General features: G+C 42.5%; 1 protein-coding gene across 10 annotated transcripts in view; it reads right to left on the bottom strand.

The window, feature by feature from the left end:
- Positions 1-24,272, bottom strand: part of SH3KBP1 (SH3 domain containing kinase binding protein 1) — a 339,190-nt gene that overhangs the window by 129,380 nt on the left and 185,538 nt on the right. For 6 of the 10 annotated variants that reach the window (XM_077889066.1, XM_077889068.1, XM_077889074.1 and 3 more), the window contains 4 exons: positions 19,109-19,238; positions 18,495-18,554; positions 11,417-11,491; positions 7,592-7,797 (listed from right to left, as the gene is read on the bottom strand). In XM_077889066.1, the coding sequence (XP_077745192.1) occupies positions 7,592-7,797; positions 11,417-11,491; positions 18,495-18,554; positions 19,109-19,238 (471 nt within the window). The remainder of the gene's footprint in view (positions 1-7,591; positions 7,798-11,416; positions 11,492-18,494; positions 18,555-19,108; positions 19,239-24,272) is intronic. The other 4 variants (XM_077889065.1, XM_077889070.1, XM_077889069.1 and 1 more) reach the window with 2 other exon arrangements.

Genomic DNA, 24,272 nt, shown 5'->3' with positions numbered 1-24,272 from the left:
TAGTCAAAGAAGGTATCTTTAGCTCCTGAAGATCCCCAGAACTTATTTCTAGTCTTCAAAGGATTAGAGACCTAAATCTCTCATTTTTAAGGAACTAAGATAATCACTTTAGATGTTTACATGTTTTAATTTTACTTAAGTATACAGCTTGATGAATTTTTACTAAATGGATAAAAAGATTGCCTATGTACAAAAATAGTAAAATTTCTCTTACTGCAATTTGGCTGATTAAAAAAATGATTAGTAGCTCATTTATATACGACTTTAAATCTCACTTTCTGTTACAAGTAAAAGCTACAATGTTGATATTATAAAGGCATTAATTTAGGTGACAAATGAGATCCAAGATGATTAGAGTTGAAAAGAGACTGTCACAAACAAAATGTCAGGTTGTGAGATACAGTAGCAAATGTAGAAAGAAAACAGAATCATTGCAAGCGAGAGATATCAGAAGTCACAAATGGCAATCAATTAAGAGAGAAAGACCATGGGAAAGGAGCTTCTTGGAGAATTTCTTTGTAGGGAATCCAGGAAACAACCAGTATAAAGAGTCTGGGCATGGAATGAGCTGGTGCCAAAATTTCCAGATTATTCTACATAAAGGAATGTCAGGTTAGGTCCTGGGGATTCTCCTGAATAGCTGTAATTTACCCACTCATGTGTAACACCTGCCATCCTTTTCCCTAAGTGTTTGGCCGGAGTGACCATCTGAGTGACTCATTAAAAGGGAAGGAGTTTATGAAAAGGGCCAGGCTGGGGTTACAGGGATGCAGCCTGATGAGGAAAATTTCTTCATGGGTCCACAGGTGGAGGCAAGGAGGTATCAAGCCATATTTGTGAGAACAAGGTCCTGTCTGGGTTGCCTTCTTGCTTATAATCTTCCAACCCAATATCTATGCTGATGTCTCCCAAACCTAAATCTACAGTTCTCCCTCAATCACCAGACTTATTTACCCAACAGCCTGCTGGATGCCTCCCCTTGATGGTCCCACAATTACCTAAAAATCCCAGCTGGGAAAAAAAAAACAGCTGATCTAAGACTGAATCCATGACTTCTCTCCTCCTCAAATATCTTTCTTCTTCACTGGTCTCTAACCAAGGAAATGATACTACCACCCAACTGCTTAAGCCAGTGGCCCAAGTCATTATCTTCAAGTCCTCCCTCTCCTTTATCTTTCACATACTATCAAATTTCTTCATTCTCCCTTCAAAATATTTCCCTAAACCATCCATGACAACACTTCAAAGCTGTTTGTTAGAAAAACTATTTATCTTCTGATATTTCCTGCCATGTAAAAGGGAGCCCAAACAGACACTTTGTGGACACAAACGGACACTCCTGGAACTCTCTGCCCCTTTACTCACCTTCCCTGGGAGAATGAAATGACTTCTCTGACAGGTAAATTTCAGAAAAATAAACTAGGCGTGTTCAACTCAACTCTTTCTTCCTCTTTGAAGTTGTCCTCTACTGTTCTCCAAGGCACAGGCCCTTCTATCTCACATGGGTCTGCTTTAGTTCAATATTGCTGAGACTGGGTGGGTGGGTCTGTAATTCTGGGGATCAGCTAGCAGGCCCATTTGGCTCTCACACTCATCTATATCCTTCAACTTTGCCTTCATCGATAACAACATTGCTATATAACATAGGTAGGGAAAGGTGCACAAATCTTAAGTGTACAGCTTTGAGGAATTTTCACAAAACGAAATAAGATCTACATAAATAGAGAAACATAACATGTTCATGGATTGGAAAGGTATCATTTCTCTACAAAAGTATCTATAGAGTCAATGCAATTTCAGTGAAAATCCCAAGAGGGTTTTTTTGTTTGGTTGTTTTTTGGTGGTGGTGGTGGGGATGATATAAAATTTATATGAACATACAAGGGGTCAAGAATAGCCCAGGAGGGACGCCTGGGTGGCTCAGCAGTTAAGCGCCTGCCTTCAACTCAGGGCGTGATCCTGGAGTCCCGGGATCGAGTCCCACATCGGGCTCCCTGCATGGAGCCTGCTTCTCCCTCTGCCTGTGTCTCTGCCTCTCTCTCTCTCTCTCTCTCTGTGTGTCTCTCATGAATAAATAAAATCTTTTAAAAAATAGCCCAAGAAATCTTGAAGAGGAACAAAGAGTGAGAACTTCAATTGCTAGATATCAAGACTGACTATAAAGCTACAGTAGGGAACCCTGGGTGGCACAGCAGTTTAGCGCCTGCCTTTGGCCCAGGGCACGATCCTGGAGACCCGGGATCGAATCCCATGTCAGGCTCCCGGTGCATGGAGCCTGCTTCTCCCTCTGCCTGTGTCTCTGCCTCTCTCTCTCTCTCTCTCTGTGACTATCATAAATAAATAAAAAATTAAAAAAAAAAGCTACAGTAAATGAGGTAGCATAGAGTAAGTGCAAGAGGGAATCCCTGGGTGGCTCAGCGGTTTAGCGCCTGCCTTTGACCCAGGGTGTGATCCTGGAGTCCCGGGATCGAATCCTACATCGGGCTCCCTGCATGGAGCCTGCTTCTCCCTCTGCCTGGTCTCTGCCTCTCTCTCTCTGTGTGTCTCTCATGAATAAATAAGTAAAATCTTTTTTATAAAAAAAAGAATAAGTGCAAGGAAAAATACAGACCAACAGAATAGAGAGTCCAGAAACAGACTAACACATACACAGCCACTTAAATTATGACAAAGGTGATAATGGCTATGCAATGCAGAAAGTATGACCTTTTCAATAAACAGTGCTGGGTGAAATGGATATCCATACTGAAAAAAGGAGCAAAAATATTATTTTGATTCTCCATCCACTGATTCACCTTATTCATTAACTGGTTTAGAACCCAGGTTTCAGGGGCTGGAGGAGAGCTTATTAGGAGAGCCAACATAAGTTTCTGTTAACCTCCCTCCTCAATTTCAGTCACCCTGTCTCCTGTAATCCATTCCTCCCATTGTAAATTGGAATACTTTCTCTAAACCACCTACCTGATCTTATCACTCTCTTGCTGAAAACAGCTGCCCATTGATAGCTCCTCACTGTCTTTAAGATCAAGTTCAGACTTCCTAACAAGTCACCAGGCCCTTCCTGATCTGGGCTCTGCTCCTTCTCTGCTCTCATCTTTCCCAACTTCCTGCTGAAGCCTCGACACATACTCTGTGCTATTTTAATTTCCCTTCAAGGCATTAATACATATTGTTCTTCTCACCTTGATAACTCTATACTCCTTGGCTTGATGAATGTCTATTGGACGCCATGGTTCTCAACCTAAACATCACTTCCTATAGGCCTAAAAACATTACTTCCTACAGTAAGTCTAAACATTACTTCCTGTAGGAAGAAGGTACACTCGTACATGAACACTCATTCTCCAGACTGCCTCACAACTCATCACTTCCTGCCATGCCCAAGAACACAGCTCGGCACTGTGTTCTCAACCTGATCTCAACCTATGGCATTCTCCGCACTGTATTATTATTGCTTGTTTACTTTTCAGCAGCTCCCCGAGGGCAGTGACCTGGTCTTGTTTACCACTATGTCCCCAGTGCTGAAAATATAGTGAGTACTCAATAAATACTAGTTGAAATGAGTTACATTTATAATTTCAAAGTATTTTCTGTTATATAACATTTTTTAAGTCCTAAGAGGATAGGTATATAGAGTATTCCCATTTTACATATGGCTTAGTTGAGATTAAGTGATTTTGTCAGGGTCAATCAGCTATAACAATGGTACCATGCCCTTCTAATCTTATGAAATTTAACTTGGTTCATTTGTAGACACACTATATTTTCCATTATTTTAATATAACACATATTACTTCTAGGCTTAATTTGAATGGTATATTTTTTCCCAAGGTTCTTCTTTTTTTCTTTAACCTTTTAGCAAGGGAAATTTACCATATATATATATATATATATATATATATATATATATATATATGTATATGTATATATACGTATATATATATATGGAGTACTCATCCCCCATGTATGCACCATCCAGTTTCAACTATTATACACTCATGACCAATCTTATTTCCTTTATGCCCTACTCACTCTTCCATCTTCTGAATTACGAAGCAAAATCCCAGACAACAAATGAGTTCATCTGTAAACATTTCAGTTAAACAATGCGCTAAACAAATCATCCACAGTGATAAAAGGACTCATAAACAGGGTCCTTCCTTATAGTTCAGTAAACTAAGAAGCAAGACTACTCACTATTTCCCTATTGTTGGGGGTGGGGGGCTGTTATGTAGTACCTGTCCTGGTATAATTATCAGCGTTCACTCACTCTGGTTAGGGTGATATGGATTAGAGCAGCAGAAAACAAGCACAGCATTTTCTAGCAATGGAGAAAAGTGAATCTCAAAACTTCTCAACTTGAATGGAAAATATAATATGCTTGCAGTTGTTAAAAATTACCAGATTCTTTTTTTTCTTTATCCAAGTTATCAAACCAGTCATCTCAGAAGGCCAACTACCCAGCATAAGTGGAAGACCTGCTTGGGTCTTATCTACCAAATGCTGTCACATAGGATCCAATTCGTGTTTCTGCAAAATCAAAACGGCACACTCAATTCTTGAAGGAAACTTCATTCCGCAAACATAAATCCTGGACACAAATCCATCTCAAAAGTGACGAGAACCAAGTTGTACACTAGTAAAACATTATCGCACTTATCAGCTCTCATGACTGGTTGTGTAGTAATATAACGGATCCATAAATCTATGCAACTATCCATAGCACCAACAACAGAGGGTGGAGATAGTTTTGAGTCCTCTTATACGCTATAAAAAATCTGTCCACAGCTAGTAAAGCAAGCTGGGAAGTTTACGTTTTCCCCAGAGACTTCACAATGAGAAGCAGGTTAAGACTGCCGGCAGCACATGGTTTCCTTCTGCAAACAAATCATGAATCAAGATGCACACACACGCATACACACATATATATTACTCTGATGATGTTAACATGTCATATCACTAAGACTAATACAATAAATCTCTGCTTCACAATAACGCAGTGAACCATACAACCACTATATTTTCCAACTATGTAACTGTTATATTATCCCACCCAGTTCCCTCATGTTATAGAAGTCTGCGATCTCTAGAATGCTATATTAACACAGTTTAAATAGTATTCATACATCTTGTACTTACTGAGCACCTAACCTACTATGTGCCACACAGTGTTCTAAGCACATAGCATATATAAGTGAGTAAAATAAATAATAAACACAATAAAGAAATAAATATTATGTTAGAAAAAGTTGCATGCTATGGAAAACAAAACATGCAGCACAAGTGGGCAGGGTAGGCCAGGAGGGTAGGTTTTAGAATGAGTGGGCCAGGGCAGGGCTCACTGAAAAGGTGAAGTCTGAGCAGAGTAATGGGGGGAGAGGCAAGCAGCGAAGTGGGTCGGGAGAAGCAGCGTGTGTAGCCAGAGGAAACTACTGTGAAACAGATCTCCAAGTGGGAGGGTGCTTGGCATGTTGAAGGAAAAGTAAGGGGCCAGGAGGGAGTAAGCAAGGGGAGAAGTCTGAGAGGTAATGGACGCCAGTCACTGCAGCCTGTGGCCCTGGGGGAGGCCTTTCACTTTGGTTCTCTGGGGATGTGAGCAGGGGAGTGGCGTGATCTGACTTAGGGTTTCAAGAGATTGCCCTGGCTTCCCTGTTGAGACTAGACTGCAGGGGAAGGGGAGAAGCAGGAAGCCCTATAAGGAGATTACTAAGTGATGACGAGAGAGCAGGGGAACTGTGAAGGTGATGAGCTTTGGTGGGTTACTGACATTCACAGAGGCAAAGCTGATGGAGTCACCTGATGCATCAGACACAGGCTGTGAGAAAAGAAGTCAGGGACAGACCCAAGACTTTAATCCTGATCTGGATGAGGGGGAGAGCCGCGGCCTTCATTGAGACGGGGAAGGGTATGGGCAGAGCAGTTTTAGGTGATGAAGACGATGAGTTCAGGGTTGGAAAAGCTAGTAAGAATTTAAGATCTTCAAGTGGAGATGTGCAAGTTGGCAGTCAGGGATATGGCCCCGGGGTTCAGAGAAGTGTGCTGAGGCATAAACTCGGGAGTATTACATGTGACGCCAAAACGGCTACTGATAATAGCCCAATTTACTATTGTGGTTAAAACAAATATTCATAGCAACAAAAGTCAAACACACAGACACACACACACACACACACACACTGTCCTACACAGGAAAGAATAAGACCAAGAATCATAAAACAAACCAAAAAAATTAACTGTTTGCTAACTGAGTCAATGGTCACGTTCATTTCAACCAGTTGAGTAAAATGAAGAAAAACTATACCCATTGTTTCCTCCCAAAATGGGGACTTGCTCGTTTGTAAATATTTATAGGAATCTGAAGGTGATCATGTGAAGGAGAAATGAGTTGGCAAGCTGGGATACCAGCTAGACAGTTCTTAGATCTTGAGAAATATCATATATTACTTACTGAAAGAAATAAAGCTGGCTCAGATAAGCTGCAGCGAAAGAAGAATGTAAATGGAACAGTGCTTCATGTCTAAGTCTCTGCCCTTTCTGTCTTTTTCATCTCTAAGAGTATTAAGTGTCCCAAAGTTTCCTTTCCAGATTCTGTTTCTAATGTATGATGACACCAGGCAAGGTTGCTGGGGGCTGGGGGAAAGAGGCGGGTGGAAGTTGTACAGCAGTGGATGATGATGCAACTTTGAAAAACTCATCTCACCCAAAAAATGAAAAACATTTAAAAGCCACTGATAAACCTGCATTAGAGATGCTGCCAATGCCCCATCCCCCGAGCCTACTGGCACAAACATCAAAGCAAAAGTTTCAGCGCTAAATCGAATTATCAAACATTCCTTAAGCACAGCATGAGTGTAGCTTATTACAATTTGGAAAATTCCACAGTATTTATCAAATCCTAAGCAAAGCCGTGGTGCTCAGAAGTGTACCACACTAGACGTCACTGACAGCCACAAGCTCGATGGCTCTGGGTGTGTTGCTGTGGCAACCGCGTACTTAGCAGCAACACATTGTCTGCCTCTTGCAACCCAGAATCAGAGAGGTAGAAGAAAACAACCAGCTTCCTGATGGGAAAAACCCAGGGAGTCACAGCATGGCCCATCTCCATCATATATACACGTGGGAGACTTCCTTTCAGCAGTCTGAAATCACTCCCACCTAACTGCCAGTGAAAAAAATACATAACCCCTTTTGTCTATTGTAGGACCAATCGACGCACCCAGGCACAAAGCACTAGAGAAATGGACAAGGAGAAGTGATGGATCAGTCTGTGCTCAAAGGTGTCAAGGTCATGTGTTTAGCTGGGTCCAGGCATGAGGGGCTTTTTGGGGTGGGAGGGGGGATGGTCCAGGTCCATTTGAAAAGCCATACTGAGATGCGTTCCATAGAGAGATCCGTAAGAAAAGAAGATGTAAACTGGAGCATGAGCCTTTCCAGAAACAGAGGGAGAGCCCCAAAGGGGAGAGGGCAAACAGCTAGCATGTGAGGATACCGACACCCCAGAAGAGGCACAAGAAGTCTCAGATGCCCTACGATGATGGACTTTTGGGTACTCCACATGGTGTTGAAATAAAACAGAAACTGTCGAACATACCTTCTCCACTGGTAGAAAGTCATTCTCTACTTCAATCGACCTTGGTCTTAGTTTTATTGGTTTGTCTTTGAATATATCTCCGAAGCCCACTCCCTTAACTTTCTTCGGCTGGATTGCTGCAGTTGCGACTGTCCCGTTGGCACCTTCGGATTTGGTACTGCTCGAGTCACCCCCATCACTCTCGGAGCCTGTGGTTTCCCTTAAACCTGTCAAGAGTGGGGACGGGGAGAGAAAGAGCTCAGAAATCAGCCACAGCCATGAAGCACCTCACAGCCAGCCAGGAACCACCTCTACAAGTGTTACTGGGCACAGGACTTTTCATTTCATGTGTCGAATATGTTGCGTTCAGGTGGCTCTGAGTTTTGTTCAATCTCCCCACCCCCAGCCTTTGATTTTCAGAAGTGAATTGAAATTCTTCCCCAAAAAAATCTAATTTCAAAGCAGATCTCTTATGTGACATCTCACCTCTCTTCAGCCAGAGCCTGATTCTAATACAAATTTGTTTTGCCACAGTCTGTGTGATGACAACCCTTCCCACTCTGTCCTCACCACCCCACCCCGTCAGGACCACATACTGTACCTCCAATCTCTATGACTCATGGCAATTAGCAATTAGCAATGAAAGTAACATTTCCTAAAGGGAAACTGTAAAGCTAAAAGCCATTTAAACAAATTAGCAATTAAAGAAACCACACAAAATTATGACTGCCAAAGAATTAAATCTCTTTGGATGGCTTCACAAGGAATAAATGCACGCAGACATGTTTCTCTAGGAAAGCATTAAACCAAACTTGACATTGAGACGCCTTCACTGGCAAAGATGACTGTGTCTGTTAAAGAAAGGAAGGAAGCTGCCTTCCCGGAGGCCAGAATTCCCCGAGCCCACTGTTCTTCTTCCCTCCCTCAATGCCATCATTTCCCCAAGGCTGAATCCCTTTCCAAAGAAGAACACTGGGAACATGACATCCTTCCTTTGACCTCTTGTGGTGTGTGTTGGAAGTCACCAAATAGTTGTCAGCAAGACAGCATGAACACTTACCTCCCAGATTCTTTTTTCCCCAGGCTCTGCCCACAATCATGTTCCTAAAAGGAAGAGCCTATTTGTTTCTAGTTAATTTCTAGGTGTACACTCTTACTTTGAAAGTCAGTATATCAGTCATCCCATCAAAGGGCCGGATTCAAATGATATCTTATGGAATACTAGTTTGCCATTCAATCTGCCTCTAAAGCCTCTAGATGTGTAGAATAGCTCCTGAACGTTTACTGTACATCCCCTTATGACAACGATGCTCTCGATGAAAGTACATCAAATTTTGTTCTGTATTAGCCAATTGTACGTTATCTTTCTACAGGGAAGGTGGCCTCCTAGTACGTAAGAATAATACACCAAATAATTGCTCACATAAAATGTTATAAAATGTCGAAGTCATTCAAATAAAGTAGTCTCAGTGCAGGAAGAAACTGTTAAATGAAAACAGATAAAATATAGAAAGGTCATTATAAATTGCTAACAAGTTTCAAAATCAAATCCTTAACATTAAAACAATGGCTGTGTTTGTTGCTGCTGCTGTTTTCAATAAAATGGTATTTATAAGCCAAAAAAGAAGGGGAGAGGAGGAAGATCCCTGGTGTACATTTTAATTAGCTAAAGAACAGCATTTGTGAGCAAGAATGGAGGGCAGAGCAATGAGGAGCAGCCTACAGCAATGGGGTCGGCTGTAATTTATAGGCCTGGATTTGAGTGTGCAAAACATGAAGAACCCCTCTGGATTAGCTATCCATTCGTGTGTTTATTTGTTCATTGTTTTTGGAACTATCCCTGCTGGAGATATAATTTTGGAGTCTAAATATTGTGTCATTTCCCCTTTAACATGTTCTCATTTTGCCGTATGGATTCTTTCTATGTGATAAATGGCTTGTATACTCTTTTCTGGGTTGGAAAGAACCATTTGAGGGTGGAATAAAGAAAGAGTTAGTGGGAAGAAACCATTACCGTCCTGCCCTCCCCATCACCACCACCACCACCACCACCATCACCACCACCACCACCACCAGCAGCAGAAGGCAGCAGGGCAAATGGATTAGGGCAAGGCTGTTTTAGTTCTTCAAAGAGAGGAATTTGAAGGAGTCTTCTATCATTCCTCATTAGTTAGAACCATAATATTTTCAACCACTGCCATTCTGATTTCACTGAGCTTCTAGTTTCAGGGATTTGCTGCCTTCCAGGTTCATCTTAATGACTTTGTATTAATCACTGTGAGAAATGCTCTTCACATTACACAGAGAGAGGGGGCACAGTCATTCAACCACATAAGCATGGACTGGGAAGAAAACACATGGCAGATTTTTCTTCCAGACATTCTGGCAGCCTGCTTCTATCACTTTTAAGAATGTAAATTATATAGCTGAGTATCTGGGTTGGTGAAAGAACTCAAAATCTAATTCCTTCCCTTTGGAGACAATCAAAGGTGACGTTTTCATGTTGGTTTGGTGCTGCATCTTATAGCTACTGGTGCCCATCATACACACCATCCTGAAAATGTCCCCGTGTCATGCTCAGAATGCCAGGTGACACCGACAGGTAGGACAGCACAGAGCGCGGTCTGTGGGCTAGGGCCAGTTCATGAAGGGCTTGTTACTGGTACATAGCAAGCTTTGCACAGGAAGTGTGCATATTTGGAAACACTTATAGCAGTGTGTACTGGTATGACTTCAGATGTGTGGCCCGTGGACTTGTCTGGGTGACCAGGGAACAGACCAGTCCCGATCTGTCAGTTGCCTGTGGTGAGGTGCAGATGGCACACTGCATGCGTAGTAAAGTTGTGTACAGCAAGACCAGGTATCCGTCCGTGGGGGGATAGAAATAAAAATAAACTTCACCACAGACAGTCTGAGAAGCACGGTTCCGGCGTTCACATTTGAACCTTCTCTTTCGCCACTTCTCTACATGTAGATATGTATGTGCATATGTGTACATGTACACCAGGGTGGAAGCTTTTCCCTCAAGGTAAAAAAAAAAAGAACAGAGCCTCAAATTTTCTGTTATATGGCTGGCCAAATGACATAATAAATTACACTTTTGTGTAATTTACCGTAATATTCCAGCATGGATCAATTCAGGTCTGTGAGCCATTTTTGTTTATTTTAAATTTAAAACTCACGTGTATAGTGCTATTCAGCGGCAGGAACTGTTCTAAGAGCTTCACGAAATTCATTCATTAATCTCATTCGTGTCCTTCCCCTCAACTTTTGGCAGCTTTATTTCACAACACAAAAGGCTATCCGTTGGTCCTGCCAAAAGAAGTCTGTCGTGCAGTGATTGGCTGAATGAGCAAAGCAGAACGCCATTTCTGGCATGGACTTTCATGCCAAATTCTTATTTCTTTGAACAACACAATGAAGAAATGGTTTATTGGTTTCTAATGAGCCACTCGGGAAAAGCAGTAACCACGAGAGGTTGACATTTCCATGGAAAGCCATCTCACACCACCGCAGAGGCCCAGAGATACTGGTACAAATACGTATGCCATGACAAATGCTACTGGTCCCTTCTCTGCACGCATGGCTCATGCACGCATGTTACACACATGGCAGAGGCATAAAGCAAACAAGAAAGCGCCAGGGCTGGTGATGAGAATGCTCCTGTAGCACACACCAAGGAGACAGCACTTATTCAGGCAAATAAGTCCATGTCCTTGGATCAGAAATTCACACACACACTTGGCAGAAGCATGAGCAGCTCAGGAAAGTGCGGCGGCCGTGTCAAAAACCACAAGTACTCGGATGTTAACTTTACAATTGCCTCCTGCCGTTTAGGTCACTCACTGTAATAGCGTCTGTGGCCCTCCGTCTTTCCCGGTGCAGCTCGGTACAGAATTGTCCCTTCAAAGGTAGTCTTTCCTGACAGTGAATGAGAGAAGAGAAGGGGAGAGAAAAACAAGAGAGGGGAAGGGGGGAGCAAATGATGGCAAAAGAAGGAAGAAGGAGAGTCTTTAACTGAACTTGCCTTCAATGAATCCGCTGTAAGAGTTTTATTGGCAAATTAATTAGAGACCATTAGGCAGAATTTAAGAATGTTACAGAATGAGCCCAAAGTCCCCACACAACCACGATAGCAATGAGCATCCGGAAGAGGGGCTTGCCTCTGCCCATGACTGGCATGGAGATTATGCCCCCTTTAAACCTGGAAGCCATTGCCACATTTTAGCTCAAGAAAAGGAAAACCTCAATTAACCAGAGGAAATCCAAGTCACTGGATTCCTTAATGACCCATGTGTAATATAGATTGAGGCCCATTATCTTTTATCTTCTATCCCTAGAGCCCTGTATGACACAAACTGATATCCATGACCCCAAGATTCTAAATAAGGCACAGATTCTCTTTAAGGATTTTACTCTTTGTACCTTTCAACAAGGAAAGGTACTAATAAGCTAGAGGGGGTCTTCACCAATGAGGATTGAAACCAATAGTGGCATCCGTGTGGATATAAGGGGTTTTCTGCTTAGTGCTGCAGACACCAGAAAACCCTATTTTTTGAAACACCTTAATTGAGCTTTTGCCATATCAGTCATGAGACTGTACTCAAGCATGAGGACATAGGACTCATCTACTGTCAAACGTCAAATTATCTCTTTTTTGTTGTTACCAGTAGAGATTATCAAGACTGTAGGACAGGACACACAGCTAAAGCCCATATTTCTCTGGAATTTTAAGTACAGGAAATACATACACACTGTCCTAGTTCGAGTACACACACACACACACACACACACACACCATACAGAGAATACCATGGGCAGGTAAAATGGTTTGCTAAATGCATTACTCTAAATTACCCAACAAATAGGTTCTCTTATGGTTTATGAGCTAAATATCAAACTAAAGGCCAGTCATGCAGCTCACTCATAATAGGTCTGAGGGAGGGAAAAGCAGGCTACGTTTACAGAGAGAGGAACTGAGAGGGAGGGAGTAACTTGTGTCACTTCTTAAAATATTCTTTAGGAAAATGGAAAACCCCAACAGGAAACATCAAGTCAGCTTCTGGGCCACGTCACTACTGACACATGAAGAGAACGTCAAATGATCAAATAGACAACTAAAATACCATCGGGTATTTCCCATTTCCATGTCCTACAGGCATGGTGGGACACCCTAATTCTGAAGTCTTCCCTGTTTGATAAATGTGCTCCATCCAATTAAAGTAAAAACTTAAAAAAAAAAAACTTAAAAAAAAAAAATAAAAAAAAATAAAGTAAAAACTTAGATGTTCAAAATCACTGGCCATATAAGAATCATCCAAAGAAACAATAAAGTGTTTCAAAGGTTCATGTTAGATTTGCAGCTCTTGAGGACTTTGATGACCAAAAAAAAAAAAAAAAAAAAAAGCAAGTGACAGCGGGCCTGTTTTATTTGGGGAAATTTTTATTCTGCTTCACTTCAGTCATTAGTGACATTATTCCCAAGGAACGCAGATGCTTTGCAAGCAAGGCCCTCCCAAACTGAACAGCGGGGGTCCTTCTCAGTGTCAGAAAAAGGAAGCGGAAGTAAAGAACTCAGTATTTTGATAAAGTCCCTCCAAGTACAACAGAACCTCCCTGTGTTCTTCCCCAGGACCACGTCTGAGGATCTCTGAGGGAGACCACAGCTCTGATGTCTCTGAACGGCCAAGTGTGTGTGCCAAGCTTCCCCGCAAGATGACGGGAAACAGCCTGGGCTGCGGTGAGCAAGGACACATACTCTATCTAAAACACAAAAGAGACAGGCAATTGGAAAGTTCACGAATATGAGTGCTGCTTATTCCACCGGGAGAAATACTTTACTATCACTATTAAATATTAATACCTGAAGGCAGCAAACGCTGTAAAAGGGAAGAATTTTAGAATTCCAACAGAAAATCATATGCTTATCCTAGCATCTAATTTTGCCTGAAACTGTTTCATCAATTTGCTAATTGCTCTTCACTGCTAATAGAACGGCATATACAAAACAAATACCATCTAATATTAAAAAGAACAAAAAGTACAAAATAAAAAAGAACAATCTGTTTCCTACAACTAATGAAATACAGTATTTCTATATCATGAAAGTGGTTTGCCCCAAGTTTTAAAAAGCCATCTCCATCTTTGTCTTAGCTTGACAAGTCATGAAACTATCAGAATCTAAAATTCCAAAATAAGGAATTAGGAAAACTATAAAGTCAATTCAAACTGAAATCTCCTGGTTATTAATGGTTATAGAAAGAAAATGTAAATTTTGTCCCTCTGAAAATTATGGAAATAATTGAAAATGTTTCTGTAGCTAAATGATGTGGTATTTTTTTTTTAAAAAAAACAGGAATACTTTTTAGTTTTACAACAATTAGTTTAGAATCTGAGAAATTTAATAATATTAAAAAAATGTTAGAAATAAAAGATACATTTATGTCCAAAATGTGAAGCAGAATTTGTCTGAAAAGGAAATTGGACAACAATAATATCTGGATTTGCCTCTCAGTCCAAATAAATTTTAAGAATTTAGGATATTCTCTGATTATAATTTAATATAATGTCAGTATAATTTATAATTAGGTTGTTTGTTTTTTGAGAGAGAACGTGAGCATGCACACATGCTCGCCTGTGAGAAGGAGGAGGGAGAGGGAGTAGAAGAGGGAGAGGGAGAGGGAGAGAGAGAATCTCAAGTAGATTCCCTGCTAAGTGCAGAGCTCAATACAGGGCTCGATGCAAGGCTGAATCCCAGGACCCAAAGATCACAACCTAGGCTGAAACCAAGAGTCAGCTGCTTAACCAACTGGGCCACCCAGGTGTCCCTATAATTAGTTCTATTTCACAGTCAATATTAGCATGTGCAAAATGGAAACTGAAAAGGTAATTAATTAATCATGATCTCCAATAATAAGAAGAAATAATCTAAACTCTACTCAAATTGGAAATTTGTCAGATGCCCTGTGAAAGAGTAAACTGCGGGCCAGAATAAAGGCAATACCAAAGTGTGTGTGGAAAGCCTGCACGTAATTATGGCCTTGTCACTGGTAAGCCATGCCACACCAAGGACTTTGTTTCACTGAACTTTAGGGTTCTTATCTGATACCAGGCTGGAAGATCTCTAAATTCCTTTCCATTCCTAACATAAGATTCTGCCCACAGTACTATCACAACCACTTGGATGTTTTCTTTTTTTAAAAATCTAACTTACTCAAAATTTTTTCACCATTGGTCTGAAAAATGGGAACCCATTTCATGGGTTCATGAATGGTGGGTGGGAATCATAGGTGGCTGCTAATATTCAAAAAGAAAGATAGCTAGACATTGTGAGCCTCCATGTTGATGATACATCACCATCTATGATGTTTTGGGAAATATATATATTTATTCAGATCAAACCTCAATTTAGTTAAGCCCCTAGATGCAATGATCAATTTTTAGGGACACAGAGTTAATGGCATAGCAGAAACGAAATCAGCAAAGACAGATGGTGGGAAATTCATAGACAAAGGACCTTAGTTTGTTCAGCAAAAATTATAAGAGAAAAAGGAGACATGGAGGAGGAATCTATAGATTTAGAAGGACTTGAAACACATCTGATTATAATCAGATATAAATTACAATGCATGTACCTCCACCTTCAAGCTAACAAATTGTATTAAAAATAGAAGACTATGGGGTGTCTGCCTGGTTCAGTCAGTAGAGCATCTGACTCTTAATCTCAGGGTCATGAGTTCAAGCCCCATGTTGGGTATAGAAACCTCTGAAAAAGTACCTCTAATGTTTCACAAATTCTATAAAATACAATAGCGTTTTCAAATTTAAATATGGAGCAAAACGTTTCTGCTGCTACATAGCTATGAACTTTCTTATCTAAGGTAAAAGGTTTAAGTCAACACATCAACCAGTACAATTGCTGTAACTCTTTCCTTGACAGATCAGATTACCCTAAACAAAGATCTACAGTTCAGATATTTTCATAAACAACCACCATATATAAAAAATACAACACGGTAAAAGAAAAGCAAGTTCAAGCACCTGTCTTTCAAAGATAAAAATGCCTCCTCAGAGTAAAAAGGGATTCAGTAAGTGCTTATTGAGCACCCGCTATGTGTCAAGATGTCCGGGTACACTTCCTCAAAAATATAAGTCAAGGTTTCTTGTATTACATTCACCCATTACTTTCTGGAAATAGAAATGTGAAGAGTACAAATACCAAATAATTATGTGCACATGTAGGTGTGTGTGTGTGTCTGTGCATGCACTTGTGTGAACAAAGAGATACACAAGGATACACTGTACACTAAGTTTTCTTCATATGTACCAGGACATAGATTTTATCTGCTTAAAAAACCTCACCCTGATGTCTGGTAGCATTTAAATTCAGAGGATTTTTATATGAAGGCACAAGGCTCTCTAAAAATTGCCAAAATGGCATAAACATTAGGAATGTTAAGTGGGCAGGTCTAACAAAGATCTTGATTAAGTACAGTTTAGCTTGTACTGGAGTAAAAACCTAGATGTCTTTTGTGCACGAACTACCTCTGTCTTTCTTAGTTTTATGATAAAAGTAAATAGGCATTTCTTTACTACAGTTATACAAGATGTTATCCCCAGGGAAAATTGGATGAGAGGTACATGGGATCTCTCTATACAGTTCTAGTTGGTTTTTTTTTTTTTTTGCAACTTCTTGTGACTATAATTATTTCTAAAAAGAAAAAATTTAAAGTAAAGCACATTGAAACTACTGATGCCATTCTCTGCGAATAGGGAATAAGCAGAATCATTTTAAAACCAAAGGTTCCGCTTAGACAAGTCCTACTACCACTATACATAACTTCTGTATGTGATTGGGACTACATTTTACACATTTTACCACTGGATAGACATTTTATCTTCAGAGTGTAAACAGCTACTGAAAAGCCTGTCAGAATGCTGAGAGAGGCTATTTCTCTTTTCAGGGGATTACTTCAATTCAGCAAGCCACAGGGACATTATCATCACATCTCTTTTTGTATGAAGTCTTTTGTGACCACCATTGTCCACTGGGATGTGGGACTGGCCTCTCCACCTCTGTATACCATTTTTCCTCAGACACTCATGGAGCACCTGGGGCACCTTCCCAAACTTCCAGTTTGTGTACTCCTTTGTTATGCGAGCTGATGAAGGCAGGAACTCTGTATATCTTCAGGGTCTTGTGCAGTGTCTTAGTAACAACAGGGGCTCAGCAAAGGCTGAATGAATGAGAAGCAGAAGAAAAGGAAGAAGGAAGGAAGGATAGAAGGATGGATATGGGTGGACAGATGGAAAGATGGAGAGATGGGCCCTCTTGTCCTTAACTGTACATACAGGAAGATTGCCATGGCCATGCAGTTCTTTTAGAAACACCCATCCTTGTTAGGAGACCATGCCTCTTCAGGGACTTCAAACCCTCCCCAATAAGGAACAGATTCTGTGGTAACTAAACATGGCTGCTGAAACTTGTGGGCTCTCCTCGTCCTGAAATGGAGGGCTTTTAACTGAATGAGTGTTGGGGAGAAGAGTCTCTCCAAGAGAAACAGTCCTTTCTGAGCATCTGAAGGAAGGCTAAGCGCCCAGAGAGACCATTCTAAGCAGTCTCCTAACCTCCTGCCCCAGGAATCCCAGCACCGTGCACTTTGAACTGAGGGGGTCAGGCAGGTCAAATGTCCATATTACTAAGTTAGAGCAAAAGGAGGCAGTTTATTTCAACAGTTCCCAAAATACAAAAGGCATTACTTCTCTGACCCTCCAGCCATGAAAGCACAGGTAACATGGCAGGATACAAGAAGTCAAGGTTCTCCCAGAGAGGGAGACCTCTCCAGATCTCCTTTTCTGCATCAGTAAAGGAATCTCATAATAGCTTCCACATGCAGAGATAATGCTTCAGTGTGCATGGTACCAATCAGTGTGCATCAGTCTCAGCACACAAACTGGTTATATATCCCAAGAGTCTATCATGATTAATGATGAAAGTGACCATTTATGGACGGCCTTACATGGGTGAGGTGATTTATGTGCATTATTGCTATTAGAACTCATAATACACTTCCCCACAGAAATAATGGTACGATGACCCAATTTGGTCCCCCCTCCCAAGAAAGCCCATTTAATTCTCAACATCCCTGAGATACAGTGTCGTTATCATAGGACCTAATTACCAGGTTCAACACTATTCCCGTGTACAAAAAGAGACACCAGGGCAGCTGGGACTAATGTATGATTCAGGACCTACAGCAACTCCCACTATCATGGGGTCAAGGACACTCACCACCCTCCCAGCTGTACTCACTAGCTGAGCCTTGTTAGCAGAGAATCACCCCACCCCAAGCCAGAGAAGGCAGCAGGAGCTCCAAGATGCTTCACTTGCTCCGAAATCAACCTCCCATTATTTCCTACCATAGACCCTGGGATGGAATGGAGTTTGGGGGTGGGCTGGGGTGGGGTCCCTGGCACTGGCAGTAGAGGCAAAGGGTATACCTGAAGCCTGTGAGCCAACCAGCCAGAGCTGCTGTTTCTATGTATGACAGGCGATATGAGCCCGAGCTGCTGAAAGGCCAAGTGAAGAAGGTCGCCCGAGCACTTTTCTGGAAGTGGCTTTACCTCCACATTGGGAATCTGTCTATCATACTCTTGGTTAGATAAAAGAGACACAACTAACTGGAGAACACCACTCAAGTCAGATTTTTCCAAATGGAAAAGAAAGACGTTTCAGTATGATTTTGACAGGGCTGAGTTTAGAAAAGGAAGCCTGCGCCCCCAGGGAGTGCTGCGCCACGAGGACAGTCGAGCGTCTTCCGACATTCACGCCATGACCTTGGCTCAGGACGGCACAAGAGATACACAGACGCCCACGTGGGAAGTTGGGTTAGCGACTGGGAGAACAAAGCTTCCCGGTCCTGACCTTTTGCTCCGTGAGCTGGAAAGGGCAGCAGAGAAGCTGGAGGGAGGAGAGCTTCAGGCCCTGGAGAAAGAAAGACCTGGAGTTCGTTCTCACCATCGCGGAAAGACACACATGCTCACCCAAGGTGGGGCTGGCCTCTCAGCTGTCTGGTCCTACTAGTAATGAAGCTGGCATGCGGTCGTCCTGAACACAGCACTTCTCACCACCAACGGGGTGTGTGTGTGTGTGTGTGCCATTTTTTTCCTCCAAGTTCCTCAAAGGATGCTGAGAAATGCAGTCTCATTCAGTTCATTTAAAAAATAATTATTAACTGGCAGTGAGAGCAGTGTATGGAAGCACAGTAATGTGAGCCACAGGGGAATACTGAAATGGCCTGGAGGCTGACGGTCACCTATCCAGAGGTGGATAGTGTGTGCCTGTGCACACGTGAAGGGGTGCGGCTCATGCCTTTACAGTGATAACCTACTACACCGCGGGGGTTAAGGCCGCACGACCAGAAGTGTACTCGTGAGCTTCTGTCACCGTCACTAGGCACAGGCTACAGAACAGAGGGGGAGGCTGGAGCAGCCCCTGCCGGTGTCCCCACCCCCTCCCTGCATGGGGGACTTCCTTACTTGACTTGGAGAGTTGTTCATCCTGCGAAATACCCAGGTCATCCGACTCCCCCGACAGCTCCTTGATGAAGTTGGAAGGAAACATTCCGGTCTTTCCATTGAGAACGCCTTCCCACCATCCTTCCTCTACCTGCACAGATGCAAACAAGAAGAGAGATGCAGTGCTCAGGTTAGACACTGGAGTTCCCGGTTTTCTCTCCCATCTGTACGGTGCACAGTACAGAGCCCACACAGGGAGAGCAGAAGGACCCAAAGCTTACAAGCTAACAGGGAATGCAATCGCAGACCTTAGAGCCTTGAGACTCAGACTCAGGAAAGGGGGCTGGACCTGGGGGCCAAAAACACAAGTGGAAAGGAATTAACAATGTATTTTCACTAACTTCAGACTGAAATTTGGCATTTACTTTGGTTATCAAATGTAGGTGAAACAGTAATAGTAGAAGGACCTGTGACTCGTCACCAAACCAATCGTGGACATTTTTGTATCATGTCACAGAAGCTGTGGGTATCTCCAGATATCGCTTGCACCCATCACTACCATCAAGCGGTAGTAGTTACCACACCTGCTGGGGACCTTATTATTTAGTGTATTCATACAGAATTATTTATTAATTATAATAAGAAATTAAACATAGATTATCATATCAAAATCTGCTTTTAAAATAGCTTGATAGCTATTTCGATGGTTCCCTTTGTAACTGTACATTTATTATTTTTTATAGATTTTATTTATTTATTCATGAGAGACACACAGAGAGAGAGAGAGAGAGGCAGAGACACAGGCAGAGGAAGAAGCAGGCTCCTAGTAGGGAGCCCGATGAGGAACTTGATCCATGAACCCAGGATGGCTCCCCGAGCTGAAGGCAGATGCTCAACCCCTGAGCCACCCAGGTGTCCCTCCTATGTTTTATTTTGTGCATTTAAAGCCATTATTTAACAAGTGACAATGGCTTCCTGGGCTACTAAACTAACTAGATGGCCTTAGGAAGACCCTTAAGAAGCCCTTAAGAAGCCCTGTGCTAAAATCTCAATCGGAAGGTAGAAGGACTCCCTGCAGGGTTCTAGATTGCCCTGAGATGAAGTACAACAGGGCAGAAGGGAGGTAGGGAGGGCAGCCAGACTGCAGTCCTCTGGGCAGGGGAGTGAGAGCTGGGTCTGGGGGAGGCAGTGATAAGGGAGAAGGCAGGTACGGATTTGAAGGCCCTCTGAGCTGGTCTTGAGTCCCCAATTAGCTGGGACGAGCAAGAGGAAGGTAAAAAGTCATCCTAAGATTTTGTGATGGAGCCACTAACAGAACAGCAGAAGTCAGAAGTCAGAACAGCGAAGTGGCTCCTTGAAGGAAAATAACAGGACATTCTGAGAACAAGCAAGTATTAAGTTACTCACACGGTGCAAAAAGACGGAAAGAGACTCTGAACCTTTGGGATTTTTTTTTAACATCCACACAAACTGATAAATACAATTTAAGAGCTAAAACAATTAAAACAAAAAAGATAAAGAATATTAAAGTCAAAAGACCAGTTCAAATCCTACTGAAGCTCAGCAGTTATATGACCTCATTCAAATTTCCTACCAAACTGAATCCTGGTTCCTTTCTATACAATAGGGATAATGAATACACTCCATCGGTGTTCGAGACAGATATATTATGATTCTACACTAGGGGCTAGGGACACAGAACTGTCCAGGACATGGCTCACCCCACCCAAGCAGCTGACAATCTACCAAAGTAGAAGGGCTGGTGGTCGAAAGAGAGGAGAGAACATGTGTGACTAAAAACTCACAATGGAGGCACCTGGGTCGTTCAGTGGTTGAGTATCTGCCTTTGGCTCAGGTCGTGATCCCAGGGTCCTGGGATCAAGTCCCACATCAGGCTCCCCACAGGGAGCCTGCTTCTCCCTCTGCCTATGTCTCTGCCTCTCTCTGTGTGTCTCTCATGAATAAATACATAAAAATCTTAAAAAAAAATACTTGCAATGGGAGGTAGAGAGGCAGGGAAATGCCATGACTCAGCACAAACCTAACTTGTTACACAAAGCCAAGCTCCCCCAGATCTGGGATGCTACAGGAAGGCTCAGAGAAAAAAAAAGAAATCAAAATTAAGGTTGGCCTTGAAGAGGAGAATGGGAGATGTATCTAAGTTAGGGAAGGAGGTGTGTGAGACACTCCAGAAAGGGGAAGCCGACAGAACCTGTGGAATGGAGACCACTAGAATGCTGTTTGGAGGCTTCGTGAGGGAACTCAGGGGATACAGGCTTGCAGAGTGGTGATTATATCTGCATGATCACAGAATCTTCGGGAAAGAATCCAGACATCCAGGCACAACTGTCCCAGTGACTATTCAATACCACACTGTGGCATTTAACAGCATCTCAGTTGAAACCATTCCATGTTTCTATGCCAACTCAACTGATATGTGTTATTCTTTCAAGGAGCTTTTTATAGGATTAGGATGGTTGGGAAAATTCACCATGAGCCTGAATAGAAATAGTCACCGGATTTGTGGTGGGGGGATCCTTTGTGCTTGTCCTGAATAAGGAACCATAAAATGACCTTCTTTCTCCCAGAATCACAGGGCAGGAGGGAAAAACCAAGGGCATGGACCACAAATGAGCAGTCCCTAGCATAATCCCCGACAGTGTGGAGCGGCTGGGCCAATTCCACTTGATTCAGTTTGACAGTATCTAAAACATTCCTGTTCCCAAATAAGTGGCTCCAGCCTGAGATCCCTGAAGGAAGTACTCCTGATATGTGGGATTGGTTAGCTGCCTGCTGGGAAAACAGGGGTGTCTTTACCTCACCACACCCCCAGATGCCTATATCAATGTCACAGCACAGTCTGAGAGGAGTGGCCAACAGGGAAACAGCACAGGTCTATCATTAGCCACACTGTAAGTGGAGGGGCAGGCAGTAAAACCACGGCTCATTGCCTGGGAGGTACATTTCCCATTACAGGCACCCTGGCAGTGGCAGGGTGTCTGGCCCCTGTGCCAGTGAGAACTGTTCAGTACTATTTTTTCCTATAGCTGGCTGTTTATTTTTTTTATTTTTTTTTATTTTTTATTTTATTTATTTATGATAGTCACACACACACACACACACACACACACACACAGAGAGGCAGAGACACAGGCAGAGGGAGAAGCAGGCTCCATGCACTGGGAGCCCGACGTGGGATTCGATCCCGGGTCTCCAGGATCGCGCCCTGGGCCAAAGGCAGGCGCTAAACCACTGCGCCACCCAGGGATCCCAGCTGGCTGCTTTAGTTGTAAGATTCAGGCTGGGGATATGAGAGAAAAAAAAAGATCCTTACCCTCCCACTATCCCTCTTCACCAATTTTCTAGAGTTCCACTTCCAGTATTAAGATGAGGGCATTGAAGCCTAGAGCAAATACATTCATTCATTCATTCATTTTTTCATTCATTCAAAGAGTAAAGCATAGTACCTCACACTCTGAATTAAGTATGAAGAGCAGGGAAATCCTTAGGGCAAACCCTCCATGGGGATCTCTGAAGCCCTGACTCCGCCACAGAAGGATCTGCCCCGCTGTGAGGAGCAAAGGGGACCAAAAGACAGGACAACTTTAGCCACTGTTCTTCATTAAGGACCAACAAGCCCAGGTCTGTGTGTCCTCCCTATTTGACCAACATTTATTAAGCACCTGTCCTGCAGTGCTCTAGGACTTGGGAGCAGATTCACTGGTGAACAAAACAGAGAAAGACTGCTTGAGAAGCTCCTGCAACAAAGGAACATACAGAGCCTGCTTAGAAATCAAGCTTGCTTATGTTTGTTTCTATATTTAAAAGAGAGAAAGCAATGTGTCTCTTTGTAATAAACTGTGGATTATGGATGTTAGCAGGGGCTTAGCATTTCTGCTCCAAGGAGAGTAAGAAAGGGGAAGCAATGTCCACCTTCTCCCCCACCAGCACACATTCCTCTACAGCCTGCCGCAGACCAGGCCTCTAGGCTGAGAACAGCCCCCACCCTGCACCCCTGGGCCCAACTCAGCCAGCTTTGGAGCCCAGGGCTCCATCCTGAGAGAGAACCCTACCTTCAGCCCAGAGCTGGGAATAGGTACCTTACACCTGGCAGTGTTTGAGAAAGAACGACACAGTAAAAGCACTTCAACAGTTTGTCGGGGGGAGGAGGCTGCAGTTCCCGTGTCTTCACAATCGCCAGCATCTAAGTGAGTTCATGGCCCAAGAAGCTCATCTCTAGCTATTTAGCCCTGTTGGAAGCTGAGTAAGCAGCAGGGTGAATTTCTACACTTCCATCCACCCAATTTTATACACATTAGCTACATTTGTAAGGCACTACAGAAAGGATGCCTGTGGATGCAAAGATGACTATGCTGAGGTACATAGCTATTTGGAATAGTTTCGACTTATCAGAGTTGAGGTTTTACCTGTTAACTGTACTAAGAAATGCAACAACAGCTTTACCAAATCTAAAGTCTACCTCAAGGTGTGAGTAGCAAGACAGAAAAACCCATTTAAGGGCTGTTATAGCTTTCTATGTGCAATTAACCCTTTGTAGCCCAAACCTCAGTCAGAAGCACACTGTGGGGGGGGGGCATGTATTGGAGGGGGGAGAGTTGTGAGGGAAGCATGGTGGGGGGAGGCACATGGCGAAATGAGGTCAGCTTCATTGTTCCCAGAGCTGTTTTACCACTCTTTCCAGAAAGGACAATGGAAAAGTCAAGCTTTAAGGAAAGGCCTACACCTTAACATGACTAAAAATTTCCTCAAAATTTATTCAGACTTCATAGGTTCTATTTCTAGGAATTTAACCATTTTCTCTAGGCGGTCCAATTTGTTGGTGGATAATTGCTCACAATAGTCTCTTTCGATCCTCTGTAATTCTGTGTTGTCATTTGTAACCTCTCCGCTTTTCTGATTTTATTTATTTGTGTCCCCTTTTTTGTCTTGGCGAGGCTAGTTAAAGATCTATTTTATCTTTTCAGAAGACCAACTCTTAGTTTCACTGATCTTTTCTATTATCTTTTTAGACTAGATTTTATTTACTCACACTCTAATCTTGGTTATTTCCTTCCTTCTACCAATCCTGTACTTCATTTTTTTTCTTTTTAAGTTCCTTGAGAGTATTACACTAAGTGAAATAAGACTGGTGGAAAAAAAAAAAAAAAAAAAAAAGGCCTGGTGG

This window comes from Canis aureus, chromosome X (assembly GCF_053574225.1).
Source record: "Canis aureus isolate CA01 chromosome X, VMU_Caureus_v.1.0, whole genome shotgun sequence".
Taxonomy (NCBI): Eukaryota; Metazoa; Chordata; class Mammalia; order Carnivora; family Canidae; genus Canis; species Canis aureus.
The sequence above is the reverse complement of the archived record's forward strand: the minus strand, read 5'-3'. Positions and strand labels throughout refer to the sequence as shown.